This window comes from Astatotilapia calliptera, chromosome 11 (assembly GCF_900246225.1).
Source record: "Astatotilapia calliptera chromosome 11, fAstCal1.2, whole genome shotgun sequence".
Classification (NCBI taxonomy): domain Eukaryota; kingdom Metazoa; phylum Chordata; class Actinopteri; order Cichliformes; family Cichlidae; genus Astatotilapia; species Astatotilapia calliptera.
The window spans coordinates 18,532,269-18,555,570 of NC_039312.1; the positions used below are offsets into that span (position 1 = coordinate 18,532,269).

At 43.1% G+C, this 23,302-nt stretch overlaps 1 protein-coding gene across 7 annotated transcripts; it reads left to right on the plus strand.

The window, feature by feature from the left end:
* The first annotated feature begins 7,271 nt into the window (after positions 1 to 7,271).
* atxn1b (ataxin 1b) lies at positions 7,272 to 22,082 on the plus strand. Of its 7 annotated transcripts, XM_026185221.1 has the most exons (4): positions 10,696 to 11,081; positions 11,229 to 11,358; positions 14,623 to 16,690; positions 18,376 to 22,082. In XM_026185221.1, exons 3-4 carry the CDS (start codon positions 14,885 to 14,887, stop codon positions 19,069 to 19,071), a joined length of 2,502 nt encoding a protein of 833 aa, XP_026041006.1. In that variant the 5' UTR covers positions 10,696 to 11,081; positions 11,229 to 11,358; positions 14,623 to 14,884; the 3' UTR covers positions 19,072 to 22,082. The 7 variants fall into 7 exon arrangements, with proteins under 7 accessions (XP_026041010.1, XP_026041009.1, XP_026041011.1 ...); XM_026185225.1 differs by lacking the exons at positions 10,696 to 11,081; positions 11,229 to 11,358 and adding an exon at positions 7,272 to 7,291; XM_026185224.1 differs by lacking the exons at positions 10,696 to 11,081; positions 11,229 to 11,358 and adding an exon at positions 7,327 to 7,369.
* The last annotated feature ends 1,220 nt before the right edge of the window (positions 22,083 to 23,302 follow it).

A 23,302-nucleotide genomic window follows, 5' to 3' on the forward strand; every position in this document is an offset into this window, starting at 1 on the left:
TGCTCGCTGCTGATGCTTTTCCTCTCTGGTGTGTCTGTGCCTGTTGGTATTCCTCTCAAGTGGCATCAGTAATTACAGGCTGGCTGGGTTCTGCCTGAGTGGAAAGGGCTGTTGATGAAGAGGAGACCTGTTGACTGGGGAGGGAGATAAGTGACTGCTCTAACGGATGTCATAAGGCAACACATATTTCATGGGCACATTCACACACATAAAAACTTTTGCTGGCTCCTAATGTCGCTACCTACATGCACAGAATTTATTCAGCTGCGCAGATCAGCACTTATCTAATGGTTTCTCATTTAGTTTATTGCTTTTTAAAAACTTTACATGTTACTACTGGAGAAAAAAATGTCTGAGAGAACTAACCTTAATGTTTAACCCTATGTTTTGGCAAAAAGAAAAGAGATTTCTGGGGAAACAAATAAGGGTTGTTTCATATAAAATGTCCGTTTTTAATGGGCTATAATGGAAAATAGTTATTAGTTATTGGAAAAAGAGCTTTCTAACCTCTGTGGGATTTACTTGGCTAATTAACGGTAAATCAAATGCACACACTGGCTATTTTGTTCAACTGCTCGTTAATGCAAATATCTAATTAGCCAATCACATGGCAGCATCTCAGTGTATTTAGGCATTTATATCTGGGTGTTACGAAACTGCTGATCTACTGGGATTTTCCCACGCAACCATCTCTAGGGTTTACTGATAGTGGACTGAAAAAGAGGAAAATATACAGCAAGTGGGTAAAAATAGTAACTCAAATAACTACTCATTACAACAAAGGTATGCGGAAGAACAGCACTGGAATAATGAGGCTACATTTTATACAGGCTCACCAAAATTGGACAATAGAAGTGTTGCCTGGTCTGATGTGACTAGAATTTTGCTGCGACATTTGAATGGTGGTTTCAGAATTTGGCATAAACATCATGAAAGCATGACCTGCCTTGTGTGTGCACGTCAGGCTGATGGTGGTGGTATTAGGATGTTTTCTTGGCACACTTTAGGCCCCTTAGTACCAACTGAGTATTATTTAAACACCACAACCTACCTGAGTGTTGTTGCTGTCCCTTTACGACCACAGTCTGCCCATCTTTGTAAAGATCATTGTAGGGTCTTTACCTTACCTTAGAGCGCTTTGAGGCAACTGTTGTTGTGATTTGGCACTATATAAATAAAATGGAATTGAACTGAACTGAATCTTCTTCACACGTACCTAATCACATTAAAACCATCAAACAATCTGTAGGTCACTTTTTGTGGCACCTGTGATTGGACTGGGATAATTTAATTTAGCGGTCGAGTCGTTGCCCTGGGCTGTTTTTACAGAGAGGTTTGGGGACTGAACAATTGAATTTTTAAACTTTTTCAAAGCAGGCTGTTATTTTTATTATATGTCTTACCTTGAAGTACATGTAGTTGCCACCTCTACCCAGTTCTTGTAGTTATTTTAGACAACTGTAATAACAGTGACGCTGCACTCAGTGGCCCTTTGCTCAAAAGAAGAGTGGTTTGAATATTTTCATTTATTTATTTTTGTTTGTATTGGAATTTTAATGGCATTGGCTCAATAGCTTACATACAGTCGATTAGTCTGATCAGCAGTTTACTATTTGAGGTTATTTCCTTTTACAGTTCCAATAAATGAACAATTAAAGGGCTTTCTAGGATAGTTGAAGAATAAGAATGCGTATGATGTGAACTCATTTTCCAGAATAGTACATTGCCTGTGCAGGAGCTCATTTTCCTGTTATAAAAATAGATGTGAATATGAGGCGCGTACAAACTCAAGATGAGTGATATAAAAGCATACAGAGAGACTGTGAGTGTGTGCATTGAAATGAAGCAGTACAGCATTCATACCATTTTCTGTGACATAACAGCGGGTTTCTGGGTTTGTGTTTCTGAATACAGTAGATTTCTGCTCTAGGCAGTGAGTGGCTTGAGTTGTCAAGACAACCATGGATACTGCAGAGAAATTCAGCCTTTTCTCTCTTTCTTAGATTATGGCGGTATAGAGCAAAATCAGATGGAAACTCCTTCATGTTTGGTGAGAAGCTGAAGGGTAAAAAAATATGTCTGTCTCGCTGGTATCATTTAGAAAGCCACTTGTCTTTTTGTGGCTTACTTGTGACTTCGGTTTCCTTTATCTCAAGAGAGTGTATCTTGGTTACATGTCAGCAATTCACTGGGCTAAGATCAAATGCTAAAACAGTTGCTAAATATAATTAGAATAAAAAGAAGAGCGTGTACAGTCATGTGAAAAAGTAATTTTTGTATGTCACAATGTTTTGGCCATAATGCACAACATATCAGCACGAACACCTCATACTAACTCTTAAGCACGGTAGTGGTGGGATAATGAATTGGGTTTGTTTTGCAACCACAGGACTCTCTTCTAGAATCAAATGTGAGGCCGTCTGTCCTAAAGCTAAAGTAAAGCTTGGCAGAATTTGGGTCATGCAACAAAAGGATAGTGATCCCAAGTGCAGCAAATCTACGAGAGTATAGCTGAAAAAGAAAAGAATCGAGGTGAGGCAATCGCCCAGTCAAAGTCCAGACCTCGAAATGCTGAAGTGGAACATGAAGAGAGGTGAGCAATAAACAACAACATGCCCACAAACCTCAATGAACTGAAACGCTGTACAGAAAAATGGGCCAAAATTCCTCTGCAATGATGTGAGAGACTGATAGTCATACCGAAACTGCTGGGACGCCCACTCCCGCAGAAGGTCCTGTTAGAAGCTACTGAAGCATGTGGGGTACACGCGACTGCATAGTGCTGCAAAAACGTTCTTTTTCACATGACTGTAGCTGGGCTTTAAGTTAGTTAGATGAGCATAATCTGCAGCTTTTTGACTAAATGTGTTTATTAAACTCTTTAGTTCAAAAGGGGTCATGAATATTTCATAAATTTAATAACAGTAAATTTTGAGAGTTTTACATTGCTTTAATCTGATTCCATATGCCTGTGTTTATAACATTTACTCATATTGGGATTTGCTGGATGGCATAAGGCAGTTTAAAGCATAAGGCAGAGACAAATGGCAACATACTGAAGTATCTATCCAGCTCTGAGCTACAGCTCAAGAGTCACAGAGGCTGATGAACAGCCCCCTGCTGTGTGAGTTTGGTATTGAGCCTACAGTCCAGTATGACGGGAGGAGCTGGCAGTCTGTCACTGGGGTCACTGAGGTCACTTCAGTCCATGATGGATTTCTTGACAGGAATATTCAAATGTTGTGCTCATAACAGAGGAAATGTGTCTGTAGTAACTTTGACTCTGTCGTAGTGATAAATATAAGAAGACTGTGTTATTAGGGGAGGTTATTACTCATTACTCTTTCCTGTCTTGGCTCACAAACCACCCAGCAAAACACTTGCGAATGTCTTTAGAAACTGCGATTAAAAGGCCAACATTAACTTTACTTCCTGGCTCCACAGTGTGCTTATTTATTTATTTATTTATTCACAATTTGGTGTCTTTCTGATTCATTTGGTTCGAACCCCACTGAGCTCCTGCAGTGGCTGTATTCCTCCTCCACAAATCACTCCCACCCAATCCTTTAGTTGCCTAAACTATGTTCTGGAGATGTGCGTAAGCAGTGGCTTGCTATTTTCAGCTGAATGAAAAGAGTCTTGGCACTTGGACTCAGGATGAAATCTGTTTTGTTCTGCTGAATTTGGCTCCCACCACATGCACAGTATCTACATGAAACAGAGTTAAAGAACTCAGTTTAATTGTGTCCTGCAGTAAAACCACCACCATCTGACTGAGAGGAATGACTTTTAGAGTGATGTTTTGTCGCCATGGGAATCTGTCGTATATAACGATGGCAAAAATAAACCCATTTTGATAGAATGCATTTGTTTGATGTCTGTTGAAAATGTTAATGCTAATCTTTCTGATCTTTCTGATGTAACAGGTTGATTAAAAGGTTGTCTACTCCTCCACATCAAGCATCAGCTGCTTAAACTATGAATCATTTTTTAGCTCTTGTGTTTTGTAGGGAAAACCTTCAGACCCTGAATCAACAAAACATTTCCTAAAATCTACAGCTGACCTTGACACTATGAAAAGTTTTTTCAACAGCTTATTTTTTTTTAAATGTGCTTATTTATTTATTTTTTTTACAAAGACCCAGGGTAACATTTTTTTTTGAAACATTTCAGTGCTTCATCCTCTCGCTTACACGTCATTCCTTTCATCTTTAGATACCCAAGGACTCTGTTCAAGGTCACTGTGAGCACAACAATTGCTCTATTGTAATTAAACCTCCACTCCTGTGATAATCTCTCACAGAAGCCCAAAGTGTACAATATCCCCCGTTCAAAACAGTGAAAACTGAGTCGATTTAATATTCGCACACCTCTCACGAGAGCACGCAGGACCCAAAACAAGAGGACGGGTCGGTATCGCCTGCCTCGTGGACCTGCTGTCCCTTTTTGCTCTTTTCATTAACTGCTAAATTCACTGGCTTTCAATAGGCTCTTTCAGCATGTCATGCTACACCACCACTGAGCTACAGCCACGTTGCCACCCATCTTTCTTAATGGGGACTGGAGACTGTGGAGCTGCCTTGTTGCCATGGCAGCAAGCGCTTTCACATTCTCCCCACATAGAGTGGAGTATGCATGTTGTCCTTCCAAACTGGAGCGCGCCACAGCAGAGACAGGTCTGCTCTCAGACAGGACTAAGCCAGGGTTATTTACCTCCTGCTCTGATACCAACTGCCCTCCTAATCCCACCACCCACACTCCACTTTCCATTCTCGTCATTACTTATGCATTCCCTGTGGCTGCTCTCTCACAGAGAACTTTGCTCCAACAGGTGCTTTTTAAAATATTTCTTAAAGCTTGCTTGTTATTTTTCACAAGGGTGTAGCAGTGAAGTGGAACTAGTCATTGGGGGCTAGGAACTTATCTATTGTTTAGATGTTGTGAAGGAGCCTTAAAATGAAATAAAAAGTCTGGGTTTTAACTGCATTTTCCCCATCTTAGTAAAGATAATGTTAAGAATAATACATCAGTAGCCCTTTGAGTGACCGGTAATCTCCCCAGGGTGTTCCTGGCATTATACACCTTGTATCTGTTGCTGACTTTAGCTCCCCTACAATCCTCTAAAAGATAAGAAGGTCCACGGGTGAATAAATCAGGTTTGTATTATTAATAGTTTATTTAATTCATGTTACTAATATATCTCCAACAATATAAGGTAATACCAACATGGTAAATCCTGAAATTAGAGGAGTTGGGATGTTTAGTTTAGTTGTTGTATAGTTTTCAATTGTTTTGCTTGAAAATATTAATCAGTTAAATGGTAAATGGTAAATGGCCTGTATTTATATAGCGCTTTACTAGTCCCTAAGGACCCCAAAGCGCTTTACATATCCAGTCATCCACCCATTCACACACACATTCACACACTGGTGATGGCAAGCTACATTGTAGCCACAGCCACCCTGGGGCGCACTGACAGAGGCGAGGCTGCCGGACACTGGCGCCACCGGGCCCTCTGACCACCACCAGTAGGCAACGGGTGAAGTGTCTTGCCCAAGGACACAACGACCAAGACTGTCCAAGCCGGGGCTCGAACCGGCAACCAAGGCGAACGCCCAACTCTTGAGCCACGATCGCCCGTTATCAAATTTGATTGTTATTTCCTGTCCATCAGTCCACCAAGGAATCTGTTCAAGGTCACTGGGAACACAACAGCTGTATTGTAATTAAACCTGCATGGGGACATGTGCATGTTTAAAGCCAACATTTTCATGTAAAACTAATGAAGCCTTAAAATGCTGACAAAAAAATTATAAAAGGCTGGCATAGAACATATAGGTAAAACAAAATATTGGTTTTTTTGCAAACCTCCTTATAACACAGTAATAGGGGGTTTATTACAAGCATAGAGTGTCTAACGAGTGCTGAAAAGAAAGTAACCCAATTACCATTCAGAAGTATTGTATTTTTATTTAATTTTGCATGCTACTTCATCTTATTATTAATGTGACACTTTCCACCCCACTCTGTTCCCCTGTACAGGTGGCGTTTTTGATAAGACTACTTTTTCAGACAGCTGATTCATACATTTGTTTCTTCTAGGCTGGCCTATTATACATTCTTTCTATAATGTTTTTCTAAAAGTTCCCTGAAAAAAAGCCTGCAGATGGTAAAAAAATGTTGCAGTGAGAGTACTGACCGGGGCTACAAAGACAGATCATATTTCTCCCATATTGGCTTCTCTTTATTTGCACCCTTTAAAAAATGACTACTTGAATTTAAAATCTTTCTTCTCACATAAATAGCATTGAATCCCAATAGAGCACTTCACTCTCACACTGCTGACTTAACTGTGGTTTCTCGAGTTTCTGAAAGTAGAATGGGGGGCAGATCTTTCAGCTTTCATGCACCTTTTCTGTGCAACCAGCTCCCAGTTTACACTGGGGAGACAGACAACATCTCTATTTGTAAGATTAGGTTTAAAACTTTGCTTTTTGATGAGTCAGGACTGGATGTCATGACCCCGAACTGTAGTTTAGTTATGCTGCAATCAGCTCAGACTGCTGGGGACTTTCCATGATGCACTGACCCTTTCTTCTCCACCCCCTCTTTTCACCACCCACATAATTTACTACTGCTTGCTATAAAGTTTTGTCTTCTCTCTCATGTTTGTGTTCTGTCCTCGTTTCACCAAGCCGTCCTTTTTTTCTCCCTAACCGGTCCCGGCAGATGTCTAGCTGCCTTCCCCCCGATGCTGGCTCTACCAGAGGTTATACTTCCTGTCAAAAGGGAGTTTTCCCTTCCCACGATCACTAAGTGCTTGCTCATAGGGGATTTTATGATTATTTTCCCTCTAACATTTTTTATGTGTCTTTTACCTTGCTGTATAAAGCAAGATGATGTTGTAAGTCGACGCTATATAAATAAAACTGTATAATTTCATAATTCATAATTTTTTGATGGGGGATTTTTGGCTAAATATTTATTGCATTATGTCAGTGCTGTTTTAGCTCTCTGGTTTATCTGAGTGTGACTTATTGTGTGGAACACCTATACCTGCTTTGGACAGATGTTCTGGGGAACATTTTGAGAAACGATAAATGACCTAATGGCTACAAAAACAACTCACTATGGAAAAACAAACAAACAAACAAACAAACAAACATTCATTTCGTTTCCCAAATCATGTGACCATTTGCATCGTGCAGGCTTCCCCTTAGTTGTGTGTAGTAGAAGCGCTTTTGCATGTCTGGACATGCCTTCCGCAGTAGTGGATGCTCACTTATGCCCGGTAAGTGGTGTGGATGCAGGACAGAATGCGGGTAATGATGCTTGGATAATTGTTTCTTCGACACCCACCAGGTTCAAGGTAGGCCTAATATGATGCATCTCTTTACATTTAAAGCTCAACCTTGAAAGAGTTGCCCCAGAACTTAAATTGGTACTTGGACATGTTTGGCTTTGGAGTGAAGGTCATACAGCGTTACTGCCCACAGCAAGTGGAACCCACTTGAGTTTTCACGGTTTTTTTTCCCTCGCTGAAAACTACTGAGTGCGTGAGTAGGAGAGAGCGTAGACTCAGTGTATAGGAACATGTGTGTGTTTACAAATGAAAGGGTACGTTGTTTATTTTGTTAGAACGATGATATGCTGCTGCTAAAATCACTATCTATTACTAGTGCAAGTACTCCAGGACTAGTACTGTCGCTACTGCACTACTACAGTGTAAACATTTGGTTTCATGCACTCACTCTCATTATGTGTGTACCATACTGAGAAATGTTGCTTAGACTGTGCAGCTAGGCTAGCAAAACAAACATATCGGGTTGGACCACAATAATCAGCATCCGATATTATTCAGTGTCTGTGAAGATGTCAACAGGGACTCAATATTCTGATCTGTGGTGAAAGCTTTCCCGACATACTAATGCAAGGAAGCCTTTGATCGAGATACAAACAGCCAGACACATTTGAAAGCTCTGTCTTTATGCGACTTCACGCTTGATGTGATCTCCTCTATACACTGCACATTTATTTCACCCCATGCAACTTAAGCTGGATTTGTGAATTCTCGGAAGGCAGCGTGTCAGATCACTTGTCTGACATTAATTCTGACCTTCAGTTTACAGTGAGCCATTTTATGGCAGTGCAAACCTCTGTTTGTTGTTGATGCTTGTTTCACAGCGGTTTCGCTTCCCTTTCTGTGGGGATAGTGTTGGTCCTGAGGTTTACATTGGCTTGGCAGCGTCTTGGTAGTAATATCAGTCATTGTAGGAAGATGAGGCTGTACCCCTTTGGCAAGAAAGACACACTGCAAGTTTATTTTCTTTTTCTCTCAGGTTCAACAGCTGGAAAAACACAGCTTCAGTTTGTACATTTGGCATGTGCTTCTGCATGCCTGTGGTCATTTGTATCTCTGTCTTCCAGCTCGCTGAAGCTTCTGGCAATATATTAGGGTTTAATGTCTACATGGAAAAGTATGCATTTATGGTTTCACCCATGCAACACAAAAATTACAACTTTATACATATATATATTCATAGGTCCCACATCCTTTTCCTGCAACACTGGGATTGCAAATATCTGTAACACTGGGATTACATTTGCAGTAGCATTCCAACAGTTCCCTATTCTCATCGGTTGTGATGCCTTCTTGTTCCACTAGCTCACTTCTCATCAGAATGTCCTGGTTCCTTAACACGTGCAGCTGTGTTCAGTCATATTCTTCTTGATTGTACCGAGGTAGACTTGGGGGGCCTTGCCAGATGCCACAAGCCCTGGTTAGGATTTGAACTCCTGACCTACAATCAAGTGACGCCCTATGAGGAAGCACTTGGTGACAGTGGGAAGAAAAAACTCCCTTTTAACAGGAAGAAACCTCCAGCAGAATTGGGCTCAGAGAGGGGCAGCCATCTGCCACCATTGGTTCTGTATAAGTTCTATATAAGAAGGACTCATGCAGGCTGGAGAAACTGATCAGGAAGGCTAGCTCTGTGGTCGGCATGAAGCTGGACACTCTGGTGACACTGGCAGAGAAAAGGACACTAAAAAAACTGCTGGACATTATGAACAATGCTGGGCATCCTCTGCACACGGCCATTAACAACCAGAAGAGTCTGTTCAGTGACAGGTTGCTTCTCCCCAAGACAAGAACTAACAGACTTAAAAACTCCTTTGTCCCACACGCCATCAAACTGTTTAACTCCTCTCTGGAGGGGAGAGGGAGGGGAAACAGGAGGACAAAGGAGGGGGAAACAACAAAGCTGTAGTGCCTCTTCACCTCACTGTGCAATACCTTGTGCAATACTTTTTGTAAATAGTCAATGGTGCAATAGACCTCAATACTTGAAATGTGCAATTCCCTTCGTATATTTTATTTATATTTGTCTCTGTATTTATATATGTGTGTGTGTGTGTGTGTGTGTGTGTGTGTGTGTGTGTGTGTGTGTGTGTGTGTGTGTGTGTGTGTGTGTGTGTGTGTGTGTCTGTCGGTGCTGTGCTTTTGGAAAACGAATTTCCCAGAGGAACCCACCCGAGGGATTAATAAAGTTCTATCTTATCTTATCTTATCTTATCTTATCTTATCTTATCTTATCTTATCTTATCTTATCTTATCTTATCTTATCTTATCTTATCTTATCTTATCTGTATAAGGGGAAGAAGAGAGGAGAGAAGATACACTGTGGAAGAGAGCCAGAGATGAGTAATAACTAATGATGAAAGAGTGGTGTGTAAAAACACAATGTGCGAAAAAACGTGAGTGAAGAAGAGACACTCAGTGTATCATAGGAAGCCCTTGCAGGCCAAGGCCTATTGCAGGCTAAGTAAGGGAGAATTCAGGGTCACCTGATCCAGCCCTAACTATAACATAATATATATATATTTGTGATTTTGCCTGTGTAATACTGGGCTTATTGATGCAGTAGAAATGATTTGCTGTATTCTATAGCCTGTTTTTTCCCCCTCATTCAGCATCCTCTAAGAGCCTCCCCTGCTTGCCTCACCTACAGAGGCCCAGGAAGCTGGCTGGTCTGGTGCTGAGTGCCTCCTTGTCTTTCTGTTGTGAACTGCACAGGATATGCAGGAAGCCTTGAGGAGGGCCCCGGTGCCAACTGGCCCTCCCTGCCTGCACCAAGGGAAATATCTTTGGGGAGTCCTGGGGAGACCTATGGTGGGTGTACTCTGAGCCATTTTGCAGCTGAATAAAGGCTGAGAAAGTAAACTGTAGACCAGCTCATAGGGCAGATTAGGAGATTTGGCTCTACAAGAGGAAAAATGCATATGAAAATGAAAAAGTGCAAGGCGGAGCATTAACAAAGCTTTAGTGTACTGAGCACCACAATCCTCCCCTGGCTTGTGTGTGTCTGCATGTATGTTTGCAACATTAATATCCCACGGTTGTTCTCATCCATGCAGTATCTGCCTGTGCAAACCCTTTCTGAATCTCCAGCTCTCCCTCCCTCGCCCTCCGTCTGTTGCGCCCTCCCCCTCCCTGCTCTCGCTCTCTCTCTGTGTGAGCGTAGTCTGGGCGCTGAGCCAAGTAGAGTGTGTTTTTTTGAATGAATACCTGATGCGGCTGATGAGGCTGGCTGGGGGAGGAGCTGTGTCAGTGGAGTACTGCGAGAGAAAGAAAGAGGAGGGAGGGAGAGGGAGAGGGAGAGAGGCAGAAACACACACTGAGTGAGAGAGAGAGAAAGCGAGAGAGAGAGAGAAGCAACCAAGCAGAGAGGGAGCTGGCGGTCTGGTGGCCTTGCATAACACACGTTAGAGCAGCCTTGCACGTAGGTCTTGGTGTGAGCTCTAGAAGTGGGGAACTTCCTTTACCGTCAGCTCGTTGCAGGGGCAGCATACCCTCCAAAAACCGGAATTCAGAGGCAGAGACAGAGAGAGAGGGGGAACGAGAAGGAGGCAGAACAGGAGCAGCTTTACAGCACAGGCTCCAGGAGAGGAGAGCAGCACAAAGGAGAGAAACGGGAAGAGGAGTCCTACTAGGAAACACGTCTCTAACACAGACGCACACGCGCTGACAGGCAGGAAGAATCCTCGGACATGCTCTGCAAGCAGTGGCTGTGGTGAGACTGGTGAGCTATTCTTAGTACTTTAAACAGAGGAGAGGAGGAGGAGGGAGGAGGAGGAGGGGGGGGGTCTCTCTTTTCTTCTTGATTTGTGGCATAGTAGTATTTTCTGCCCTGCTACTACACTCATGCGCTCTCACTGTCATCCTTAAGCCCCCCAGAGGCTACAGCTACAGCCACAGCATCAGTCCCACTGATCTGACCACAGTCACAACCAGCCGCTGGGACTGAACAGCAGTGACCACGCTCGTTTGCAGGGGTTCTCGCTGAGAAGGGGACGCATGTATGCATGAACCGTCTGCTGTGTGTCAAGCCGTGATGCAGAACTCTGGAGTCATTGTGAAGACAAACAGCCTGAACCCCAGTGCCTGTTCTTACTGTCTGCTTTAGTCTGCCACACAGTTAAGTCCGCCTCTTAAAGGCACAGGCGGCACTGTTGTACAGAGAAGCGGACAGTAAAATGGCTCTTTTGAATATTAGAAAAAGCAGTACGCTGTATTGATTTTTTTCCCCTGTGCTTGAAGCAGCAGTAGGTGAAGTGAGGTCCTATTTGCGTGCAGCAAATCATAAAACCGAGGCACACATTGTCTTCCACAATACCTCCCCTTTCTGTTTCATGCCAGAGCTCAGATTGATAATGATGTTTTTGTTTTCTATATATAGCCATTTGCTGTGCAGGGTATTCACTAACTGTCTGTGTCTGCTCTAGCAGGTGAGCCATGATGTATAGTCTTGACAACAGGTTCATCACCCCGGGGTCATTGCACTAGCTTTCTGTGTAAATATTTGCCTAGATCTAAAAGATATTGTCATCAAATAATGTCAGTGCCTCTCTGCATAATCTGACTCCAGAGTAATGCTGCTGCTATGAAGCTGTGATCAATGCAAGGAGTAAATAGTAGGTCTAGGAGAAGACTCGGAGCTCTGGCGGAGGAAGTTAAGAGGCGGGGGGACTGGAAGAGCTGGCAACTGCTGCATAAGAGAGGAGATGTAAGTCTGCTCGGGGGGGCCTCTCACCTGGAGACAGCACACAGAAGAGGCTGAATGAAATCACCTCATCCGGACACACACCGCTGCACAAACCTATTTCTGTGGTTTATGTAGCTTTTTGTGAGTGTGTGTGGGAGTATGAAAAAAAGGGAAAGGGTGGCTCCATCACTCAGTCTGAGCTGAAAAGCATCAGTGTGATGAGTGGAACAGAGACAGTTCTGTCCACCCTCTCTCTCTCCCTCTGTTGTCATCCCTCCATGCATGTCTTAAAGGTGTCCGTCCCGGTCCGGGAGACTGACTCGGGGATCCCGTGCTGCGTGGCTCGGTGTGACACTCACATCTTGAAAGCTCGCCTTTGTTCTCCATAGTATCGCGTAGGCCTTATGTTTGTTGGTGTCAGTGTTCTAATAATAGGCTGACGGTGGAAAATCTAGAGAGGTTTTGGCTGCTGAGCCGTATGCGCGTGTGTGTATGTGTAACTGTGTATAGCGAGTACTGTGTCCAGGAAAGGAGAGACAGCTTCCTGTTTTAGTCTGTTGACACTGATGCTGCGTTTTTGTGGCGTTTGAGAATCAAAGCGTGCTGGCTTTGTCTTCCAGTGCTGCTGTGATGATAGGAGGTCCTTGTGCTTCAGATGTGATGTCATTACGGTGTTGACACGGTGTTGCTGAGGTGGGGTTGTTGCCGCCGAGCGATGCCGCACAGTGTCTCTCAGACTATAGCGGCGGCTGCGCCGCCGATGGGGGATCTCTCAGCGAGGCGGGGGCAATGGCGCTCTGATGCTGCAGGCGCTGCTCAATGTGGGTCAGGAGAAGCAGCGTTCTCTGTCTCCTTCTCATTCCCTATTATTCCTCCTTCTTCCCAATTCCTAATCTTCTTTTGTCTCTCCTCTCGCTCCCTCGCCTCCTTCCACATCCTGTCGTTTTGCTTTGCATTTCTCCTTCTCCTCCCCCTCATTCTCCTTCTTTCTTTTTCTGCTTCTGTTTCTATCTCTGCTGTTTCCCCCCCCCTTTGTTACATCTGGTGGCTCTACTTGTCTGCAAGGCTAGATAAATTGCACAGGGGTTGTTGCTGCTTTTCGAGACAGTGACCTTGCCAAAGCTGGTGTCAGGGGTAGATGTGTTTGAGTAAAAAAGGGACCAAGATCGTCTTCTGTGCATTTTCCCCCCCTTTTTTTCTTCCTTCTGTTTTTATGTAACATGTCTGTGGTTGCCTGCTGTAGTAAACCTCGGCCGTAAGATGAAAATACACTTTAGCATTTTCCAATAGTGGAGCTTCTATGAAAGGAATGGAGGAAGAGAAAACGAATGGATGGATGGATGTGTGTGTCATATAGTCCATTTCAGTCATTCCTCTGGCTAATGAACAACTCAGAGTCTTGTGCATTGACCCAGAGATAAGCCTGAAGAAAAAAAAACTATCTCTCAGTAAAAGAAATAAAAGAAACACAGAATATGAGCCAAAATACTGCATGTTATTGTGGTTTGAATTTATGGAATTTGCATTTCCCTCTATGTGCATGTTTTACAGATATCATATCTGCGAGTACAGATGCCTGAATCTAAACTGAACCTTCCACTAGCTACTAACTAACCGACCCCCTACACATCAAACTTTCCTCCCTATTCCTGTGAATAAACACATTGTTTCACTTCTCATTTAACTCAGCTTTCACTCTGCCTCTTGCTAAACCGGGCTGTTACCAAACTCATTCATTGTTTGCTTTCCGTCCTGTATTACATTGAACTTTGATACCCTTTATAAATAAGGTATAGATGAAAAAAAAAAAATCAAGGATCTTGCAGAATGTAATACAATCAGTTTTCAAATTGTTGAAATCTTGTGTGCATATTGTTTTTGCTTCATTTTCTAAAGTACTCATGATGCCAAGGTCTTAGACTCTTAAAGTAAAGACAAAAACATATGGTCCTCTGGGGCTGTTTCTCTGTGTGCTGCTATCCCTTCACTCTGCCCTGCTTTCTTACACTAGACCCTGGAGCAAGATAACAGCCAATAGCAGTGCACATGAGACTGCACACAGACACGAAAACACGGCAGTTCTGAAAACTCCTGCCTGGTGAAAACATGAGAAACCCTTTCCACATTATGCAAATGGTGACACACAGCATTGCACTGTATTTTCCTGTGTATTGCTCGTGGAAAGGCAGGCTGAGGGTTGAACTATGACTGACGAGTCTTTGTAGATCCTTGCAGATAGTATTTGGAGTCTACTCACAGAGCGTCATGTAGCCTACACAGACTGCACTACGTGTTGTGTTCAAGCACATAGACCGACACGAATTACCTGCAATGCTTACACCAGCTACCACCTAGTGGCAAAACATGGAGCAGCAGCTTCACAAACATGGAAGCAAGGGGGTAGTGGTTTTGTTTTTCTTGTTTCCACCTCTGCAGAGCATTTTGAAAATATGTTTAATAATCGCTGCCTGAGCAGACTGGGATATTTCTACAGTGCCATTAGACGAATGCGATTTAATTCTAATTTCAGTTTATTTGTTTAGCACAAATGCTGACGTTAGCTTCTCTCTGCCTTCAGATTCCCATTGACATTGTGGAAGAGGCGGCTCGATCAGAGATGATTCCTCATGAAGTCTTTGGGGCTCATTTTGTGAGCAGGAATGGCTCCGTCTTCTCCGGTGTGAGACCCTGAACAGTGAAAACAAACAACAGAGGCAGAGTCACCAAGCCCAGAGAGGCTGGCCCTGCATATAACCACTGAGGGGAGGTGAGATAGAGAGAAAGTAGCCTCAGAGGGACCTAGAAGCAGTGCCAGGGAATATTAAAACTGCAGCGGCACAATGAAATCTAACCAAGAGCGAAGCAATGGATGCCTTCCTCCTAAGAAGCGTGAGATCCTGGCTATGGAGCAGAGGCCAGTGGTAGTAGCAACAGCAACACCACCTGCTGCAGTTGCGTCTGATAGTCCCCACACAGAAAACCTAGCATGGCTGGCCAGTGTAGCCAGTGAACGCTGCAAATCCAGGGAAGTAGATAGCCCTAGATGTCCCATCTCCTCTGCTTCCTCCTCTTCTCCCTCTACTTCTATTCCTTCTTCAGCCACACCTATATCTGCCCTACCCTTGGCCTCTCTGCCTGCAGTTTACCCCGCAGCTCTACCCCAGCAAGCTGGAACAATCCAGTTTGCTCAACTGGGACCCAATGTTCAGTTCATCAGCTCTGGGCCCTATGCAGGATACATATCCTCTCATATTATTTCAACAAATGCTAATACTGTGCAAAACAGCTCGACCATAGTCGGACAGCGTCCCCAGCTGGATGGTTACACCACTGCCCTTATCTCGCCCAACACCAAAGGGGAGCAGCAGTTTCAAATAGGCCTCTCCCCCACTGAACTGGCCCCCGTGTCACTCCCAAGCTCTCCTCAAGTCACCAGCCAGTACATCCACCTGGACAGCAGAGCACCTCTGACTGTCAGCGGAAATGCCGTCGCCTCACCTACGGCCCAACTTCAGCTCCACCCTCACACAGCCGTCCTCCCCCAGACGCTTACGCTTGCTCCTTCCCAGCTCGTGGTCCAGTATGCAGATGGTTCTGCTGGAAAGAAACCAGAAGGGCACGCTAAGGCTGTGCTGAATGGGGAAGTGGAAGCAGCCAAACAGGCAAAAGCCACTAGTCAGCCAGCAAACCATCAGCAGGTGCAGAGTTATGAGGCCAGACATATCCTCCTACCTGCTGACTATGGCCAAAACCCTGCAGGACTCCAGACCTCTTTGGTGCTTGTGGCCCAGCCCAACCATGGAGTTGAGCACGAAACTGGCTCAAATAAGATCTCTTTAGTCCAGACTGAGAAAGGAGGGATTTGCTTGGGAAAGCCAGTGTCCAGACCTTCGTCTTTTGCCTCCTTTTCTTCGTCAGAAGTGGTGAAGTCTGTTGCTCCACATACTGTCATCCAGACCACTCTACCCCCTGACGAGATGCCAGCCAGTCTCTACTCTTCCACACAGGCACCGATCATTGGCTATATCACAAGTGCAAACCAGCATACTGTCAGCTACCACGCAGCACTGCCTCCGCACCTGGTCATCCCGAGTGGTCAGTCCCTTCTCATTCCAGTCAGCAGTTCCAATAACTGCACAGAAATGGAGGTTAGTCGTACTGTAAGTGCCCTCACCTCCACTACTACCCCTCAGATATCCACCGCCATGCCTCATGCCTATCTGGCCACAGCCCTGTCCAAGTGTGAGGCACTAGGGCCAGATGGAAATCAACCACCCAACGCAGTTGCTCAGGCTCCAGCATTGTCAGTACTGCCTTCAAACCCGATTCCTGCAGTGGTGGCTACTCCCTCCCCGACTCCCACTCCGGTTCCCGCTTCTGTCCCTGCTGCCATCCAGGCCTCCCCCTCGGTTTCCGCTTCCTCCTCTCCTGTGGCGCTTCCTCCTTTCTTCATGCGGGGCTCCATCATCCAGCTGGCCGATGGAGAGCTGAAGCGTGTGGAGGACCTCAAGACAGAGGACTTCATCCAAAGCGCTGAGATTAGCAGCGAGCTCAAGATTGACTCCAGCACCGTGGAGCGTATTGACAATGGTCAAAGTCCTAATGCTGTGGTTATACAGTTTTCTGTAGGAGAGCTCAAAGCCCAGGTAAATGATGTCACATTCATTTTATTGTTTATTTTTTAAGAGTCTTTGCAATCTCTAGTCTTTGGCACCCCCTGGTGAAAATCTCAAAAGATACATTGGCAGCAAAAATCTGTATTGCTTCCAAACAATGAAATCATGAAATCGTTGACAGCATTTCTGTAACAATCCACTTTTGCTTAAAGCAGCAAAGTACTTTAAGCTGCAGTGTTTCAAAATTCATCCATAATTTAGAAATGAATTAAATTTAAATTAAAAACACTCTTCATGCTGCGCATCTTTATTTTCCAAACCTCTAACTCGCTGTTTTAGAACAGATGCTAAAAATAGATTTTACACAACACAGCACTATATTTGAAAGGCTAAAAGTCATTACTTTTATAGATGGGTGAATCTGGGCATGTTACAGTTGTTTTAAAAGCCATATGGACTTCAGCCTGACTGATTCTAGAGTATTAAGGTCAACAAACGACACCACAGCTAAAATAAATAAATAAAATCTAACATAGAAATCCATGCTCAAGTGGAATATATATATATATATATATATATATATATATATATATATATATATATACATATATACATATATATATATATATATATATATATATATATATATATATATATATATATATATATATATATATATATATATATATATATATGTGTGTGTGTGTGTGTGTGTATATATTAAAATACATTATATTGAAAAATGTCACTGGTGCTCAGATTTTGACACTTTAAAAAAACAAACAAACACTTTTTATTTCAGTCAATTCAGTTCAGTTTTATTTATATTGTGCCAAATCACAACAACAGTCACCTCAAAGGTGCTTTAGATCTGTGAGCAAGCACTTGGGTACAGTGGGGACGAAAAACTCCCCTCCTCATGGAGGGCCTGCCATCTGCCTCGACTGGCTGTGGGAAGAAGGGAAAGGAAAAAAAAAAAGCAGACAAGCGAATCATACAGTAGATGTGGCATCACTGTACTCTTTTTAGTTGTTCATTAAGTATGGATTTATGTTAAATATATTATAGAGTGAACAGCTGATGTTTATGCATCATTAACACACACTAAACACAACTTTGTCATGTTTCATTACCGGTGCAAATCTACCAATGCCGTTGACTTAGGCAATCAAGCATTCGTTTTTCAGTTGTTTTTTAATTGTTTTTTTTAATTGTAAGGTAAGCATTTCAACTCCAGGTCCCTATGACTCAATTTTTTCCCCCAATTTCTTTTGCCTTTGTCTCTTTCTTAAGTGAATTATTTGCTGCTCTTGGGGCTCACTTCAATCCAGCTGGCCCAGTAAGCAGTGACAGTTTGACAGTGAGCTACCATCCACCTTACGGGGACCCTGACACTGAAGCAAAAATAGAATCCACCCACTTGAAACTATTTTTTTGGTGTTTTTTCTACTTTTCTTTTATTATTAACATGCTGTATGTATTTGGCTTACGATGGTTTTTGTTTTCCTGTGGTGGACTAGCGACCTGTCCGAGGTATGTCCCACCTCTCACTCCAGGACAGAAAAAATAGACTCCAGTCCCCTTGCAACTTTAAGTTGGATAAGCAGTCCAGAATATAGATGGATCATTGAGGTGGATGCATAGATGGTTAAAGGTTTTCTGTGTGTCTTTTGCAGAAATTTGACTGACTCTGTTGTGCTTGTTCTCCTGTCCAGGTGTGTGTGGAGGTGCTGGTGGAGTATCCTTTCTTTGTCTTTGGCCAGGGCTGGTCATCGTGCTGCCCTGACCGGACCACACAGTTGTTTGAGCTGTCCTGTGCTAAGCTCTGTGTGGGGGATGTGTGTGTGTCTCTGACCCTCCGTGGCATGAGGAATGGTTCTCTAACAGACAGCTCAGCTTTGGGGAAAAAGCTAAAGCCTGGCCACCTCTCTGACTCCTGTCACAACATGGATCCCAATCTAAGGAACAGTATGAGTGCAAACTCTGTGGGCAGTAACAACGGTCTTCTCATGAAGGCTTCCAATGGAGACAGACTGGAGAGGCAGCAGGCCACTGGTCCGGGACCAGGAGTAGAGCTACCAGCAGGATTGGGAATACTTCCAGGACAGGCAGAAGGGATCTACAGAGCTGGACCTGTGCTGGCAATCTCTGGGACTGGAGACATAAGACAGGAATCAGTGAAAACAGACATGTCTACTCTGTCTAAACAACAATGCAGTGAGACAGAGAGACCTGCAGTCCGCAAGAGACGCTGGTCAGCACCGGAGCGAGACCAGACTGAGAGAGCTGAGGACGAGCCTCCCGTGACTCTGCCCAAACCTTCCTTCCTTCCTCACGAGGTCAAAATCAGCATAGAGGGCCATTCACGTACAGGGAGTGAAAGATGCTTGAACAAAAGAGTAGACTGTTGAGAGAATTTTAAACACCTGCAAGATGAGTTGTGTTTAGTCCCCACCCCCAACCTCCTTCTTGTTTCTCTCTATCCAGACTACTGTAATATAAGACTAAGTTTACGCAGTATTTACATGTTTTCTTTTCTTTCATACAAGTCTGATACATATAATTAAGGACAGCGGAGTACCTTCATAAGTGGTATCACACACAAGATCAGTGCAATCAATGCTGAAAGCAAAAATGAATGCAGAGTGAATGTTGAGTACGAATGGCTGGCACACATCTGAGAGTCATTAGGTTTGCGTGTCACATATCATAAGCTGGCTCTCCGTTGGAGATGGACTTTAAACATGGTGGATGCAGGTCAGTTAACCATTTAACAAGAGCAAGCACAAACCCTGACGTCAGTGTTTAGAAAGTTTGGTTGTGATTCACTGTTAATTTGGTGTGTTGTGGTGCAAGGGAGTCGAAGAGAGACCTTCTGATGTTTTGATGAGAACGCTCAGTCATAACAACGATAAACTCTGAGTTTTAGTTGGTTTTTTTTTTTCATGCCGTTACAAATCCATATGCTACTGCAGGTGGCCTTGTCTGTGTATGTGTGTGTGCGTCACTGACTGTTTGTGCCTGAGCGTTGGTCTCTGTGTGTGTGATTTTTTTTTTCCATGTCTGTTAAACAGACCACAGGATTAAAGCGTACATGTTGCTGGAAGCTATGAGCTCAGTTGTTAACCTGTAAATCAAGACTGATAAGGCCTGAATGTAAACCACTCAGTCTGTCCTCAGTACTGACTCGCGTTTGCCACGCCACTCACAAGATAAGGTGACGGCAGCTGCACATAGATGCATTCCTCTGGTAAAGTTCCTTTGTTGACTTTGCCTCAATACCTTGACCTTGAGTTTTAGTCTCATACTTTCAGCGATTGCGTGCTTCACTAAATTACATCTGTCGTTAGCTGTGGCTGCTGTGTACAGTGTTTCAGATCCATACAAACAGAGATAATTCAAGTTTCAGCTAATTCCTGTGTGGATTGAGCCCTAATACTGCAATGCAAAACATAGCTGGCTAACTGCATTAACTAATGAGGCACCCGGAAGACACAGAGCAACATTCATTTGGGGTGTTTTTCAGACAGCCAGGAAGACGTTAAGTCCACTTTATCATACTTTTTAGCTTTTTTTTGTAACCACTTCCTGAAGAGTATATCTGGCGCTTGCTAATCTCTGCATCACCAGCTAGTTGCTGAGATGCTTGTCTGCTGTTTGGTGCTGGACGAGTACAAGCTAACTGAAATCAGCTGCCAGTAAGAGTGTAGAGAGTATGTTGCAGGCCACAACTGCACAATATTAAACTGAACGATGCTGAACAGCTCTGTGGCTCTCTTATTATTGCAGTGAGCTTGCTTTCATTACAGAATCTATGGCCTTAGATCTATAGTATGTATGTAGTTCACAGCAGCACATGGTTCTTTGGGTTTTTCTGTTAAAAACCTTAAAGGCGGTGTGCCTTTCTTAAGCCCATACATGTATTTCAGAGCACTGCTGTTCCGATTAAAACAGCAAACTTTACTTTCTGACAGTAGATTAGTGGACATGTTATTTCTTTCCTAAAGAAATATCCTACAATTCATACTCAGGAACAATATATGTCTGTGTGCATGTGAGCAGCCAGTGTATGCTGTGTGTGTGAGTGTGTGTACGGCCTGAAACAATGTTGTTTGTCCACAGTCATGTGTACATGTGTGTTTTGACAGCAGCACTTTGATGAAGCGTCCGAATGGAGTGTGGTGGCGGTGTCCCTCCTACTCAGCTACTATGAGATATTATGAGAATAACTGACTGTTTTTCATCGCATCGCATGTCCTAAAGGTTTATCACTGAGAGAGAGAGAGAAAGCATTATATAGCGGAGCAGGGAATGTAAACACACATTGGGTAAACTTTATTTTTGATGATTTATAGAGCTACTATTCAGAGAAAGAAAGAGAGAAATGCAGAGTTAACTAGCCAGCTAGTGTTGATCATGTACAGTGCATTGTAATCTAGAAAGTGTACAGTGTGTATTTAACCCTTATGTAGCCTATGTACTGTATGTGCCACGGCACCTCCTTCTTCAATCATTCCATTAATGCACCAAAACCAAGTGGTCCTATCGTTTCCGTCACTTCTGGTATTGATCAAATGTCAATGAATGTGCTATACATCTTCATAATTAGGGCCTCCTCAGACGTAGTTTGATTTGCACACTGCAACGTTACAGTATGTGTGAATATGGACTGCAGTTTCTCATAATAGCCATTGAACTCCTAAAAGGTGTTTATTGTAAACCCAAGTAACCAGACTGTTCTGTTTGTGTTTGACTGCTCAGGCTAAACACTGCCCAGTGACTGTTCTCCAAAGCTACGTGGTCTTATATCCTACTCACTGTTACAAAGCAGAGCTCCTGTTTGATCCATTTCCTTTTCCTAGCCTGGCCCATGTTTGTATTTTCCTAAAGCAAATTATTTTTCAACTGTAAGGACTCCATGACACAGGAAAAACATATTTGAAATGTCAAGTTAATGTTTAAAGGAAAAAAGTTTTTTTTTTTAACTTTTTCTTATTGTCAACAAATCTCTTCGCTGCCCCCTGTCTGTGGCATCAAACTATACTCATTTCTACTGAATAGTTGGTGTTAAAGCTAAATCATAGTTTATATTTCATTGGACATAAATTAGGAACTGAACCATATGGACAAAAGTACCAGACCACTGCACATTGGACCTACAGGAGCTGCTCGGCCACGGAAACCCATGCTATGAAGCTCCACTTTTGAATGTTAGTCACGATTTCCTTTGATTACGAATCGTCATGTTTTTTTCACGTGTTTTTGTTGACAATAAGAGAAACATGTTACCAGTCTTAACGTCAAAAGCCCTGCAGAGTCACACAGTTATTGTTGTTAGTCAGTCCTCTACTCAGCTGTGCGTGCTGTGAATTAAATGGTGTGTATTAATAAAGGTAAATAAAGGTGGACATCACCACACTAACGGGGGCGGAGTTTGTACTTGAAAGGTTGGTCTGCACTTGTAACCACACGTGTAAGCGCTTTACTGCAAGTTCAAGACCATTGGTTTCCCCCCACAGCAGCCATTATGACACAAAATGACACGTAAACGCAGAAATCACATGAATTATAACGCCGCACCTAAACAGAACAGATGGTTCAATAATGTCAATAATAACTCCTGCGTTTTCCAGCTAATTCATGCCAGAATGGCTGCTGTGAAGTAGGTCTATATCACACTGTTGGAAAGGTTTAGTAATAATATAGATCCAACCCCTTTAACTCTAATTTATATTCTAAAGATGGGCCCCTTAGAATATGTAATTTTCACAGCTGTTCTGTACAATGTTGAATATGGCATATAGGTGCTGCATTGTGGTGATCTATGGAATTGCACTTTGACATATGGGTGTGTGTGTGCGCGTGTGTGTGTGCGTGGGGAGGGGTGAAAGCGTAACTGATAAACACAAGTAATGTACAGCATGTCTGGGAGGAATTGTACGCTACCTGTACAACATCTCAGCGATTTGTAAATAGCCAAAGTCTTCCATTCTAACGTTGGTATGACCTTGTTGCCAGTGGAGAGGAAAAACACTGATCCCCATGTACAGACCTTTAAAGTGACATTTTATTTCTATAAATACTTCATCATTTATTTGACAAGGATACAAGATACCGCTTCACCTAAGATATTTTCTTTTTGCACCAGCTCAAAAACCCAGGAAATAACGGGAGTCAAAGACTAAAATAAAAAAAATAAAAAAATTTTTTTTGTAATTTGGGTCTGTTTGGATAAATCTTAGCTAAGATAGAGTATGTCCTATATGCGTACATTATGTAGTAAGTATCAATAATGTTCCTTTATTTTGATGGTGTTGATATTTGCTAGTCAGAAAACTGTTAAATCTTTACTCCAAATGTTTGATTTTACATTTGATCAAATATATTCAAAGAAATAAAGAGATGATAAAGAATAAATGCAGCACGTGTCTTTTCATGTTTCCTTTCCACAAGATGTCCTTGCTTACCGTATTGTAAGGGTGAAGGTGGGGAGGGGGTGTTTTTGTGTTTGTGAGTGACAGAGGTAGAAGGAAAGGGTCCGTCAGCTGTGTTTTCATGTTCAAATGAGGCTTACCATCTGTGAGAATATGATAAATGTTTCCACTCGAGAGATATCCGATAACGCCTTCGCTTCCACTCTCC

Coding starts and splice junctions, on each gene's coding strand:
- atxn1b (XM_026185225.1), top strand. CDS start 14,885: ATGAAATCTAACCAAGAGCGAAGCAATGGATGCCTTCCTCCTAAGAAG. Junction 16,691..18,375: donor TAGGAGAGCTCAAAGCCCAG/GTAAATGATGTC, acceptor TCTCCTGTCCAG/GTGTGTGTGGAGGTGCTGGT.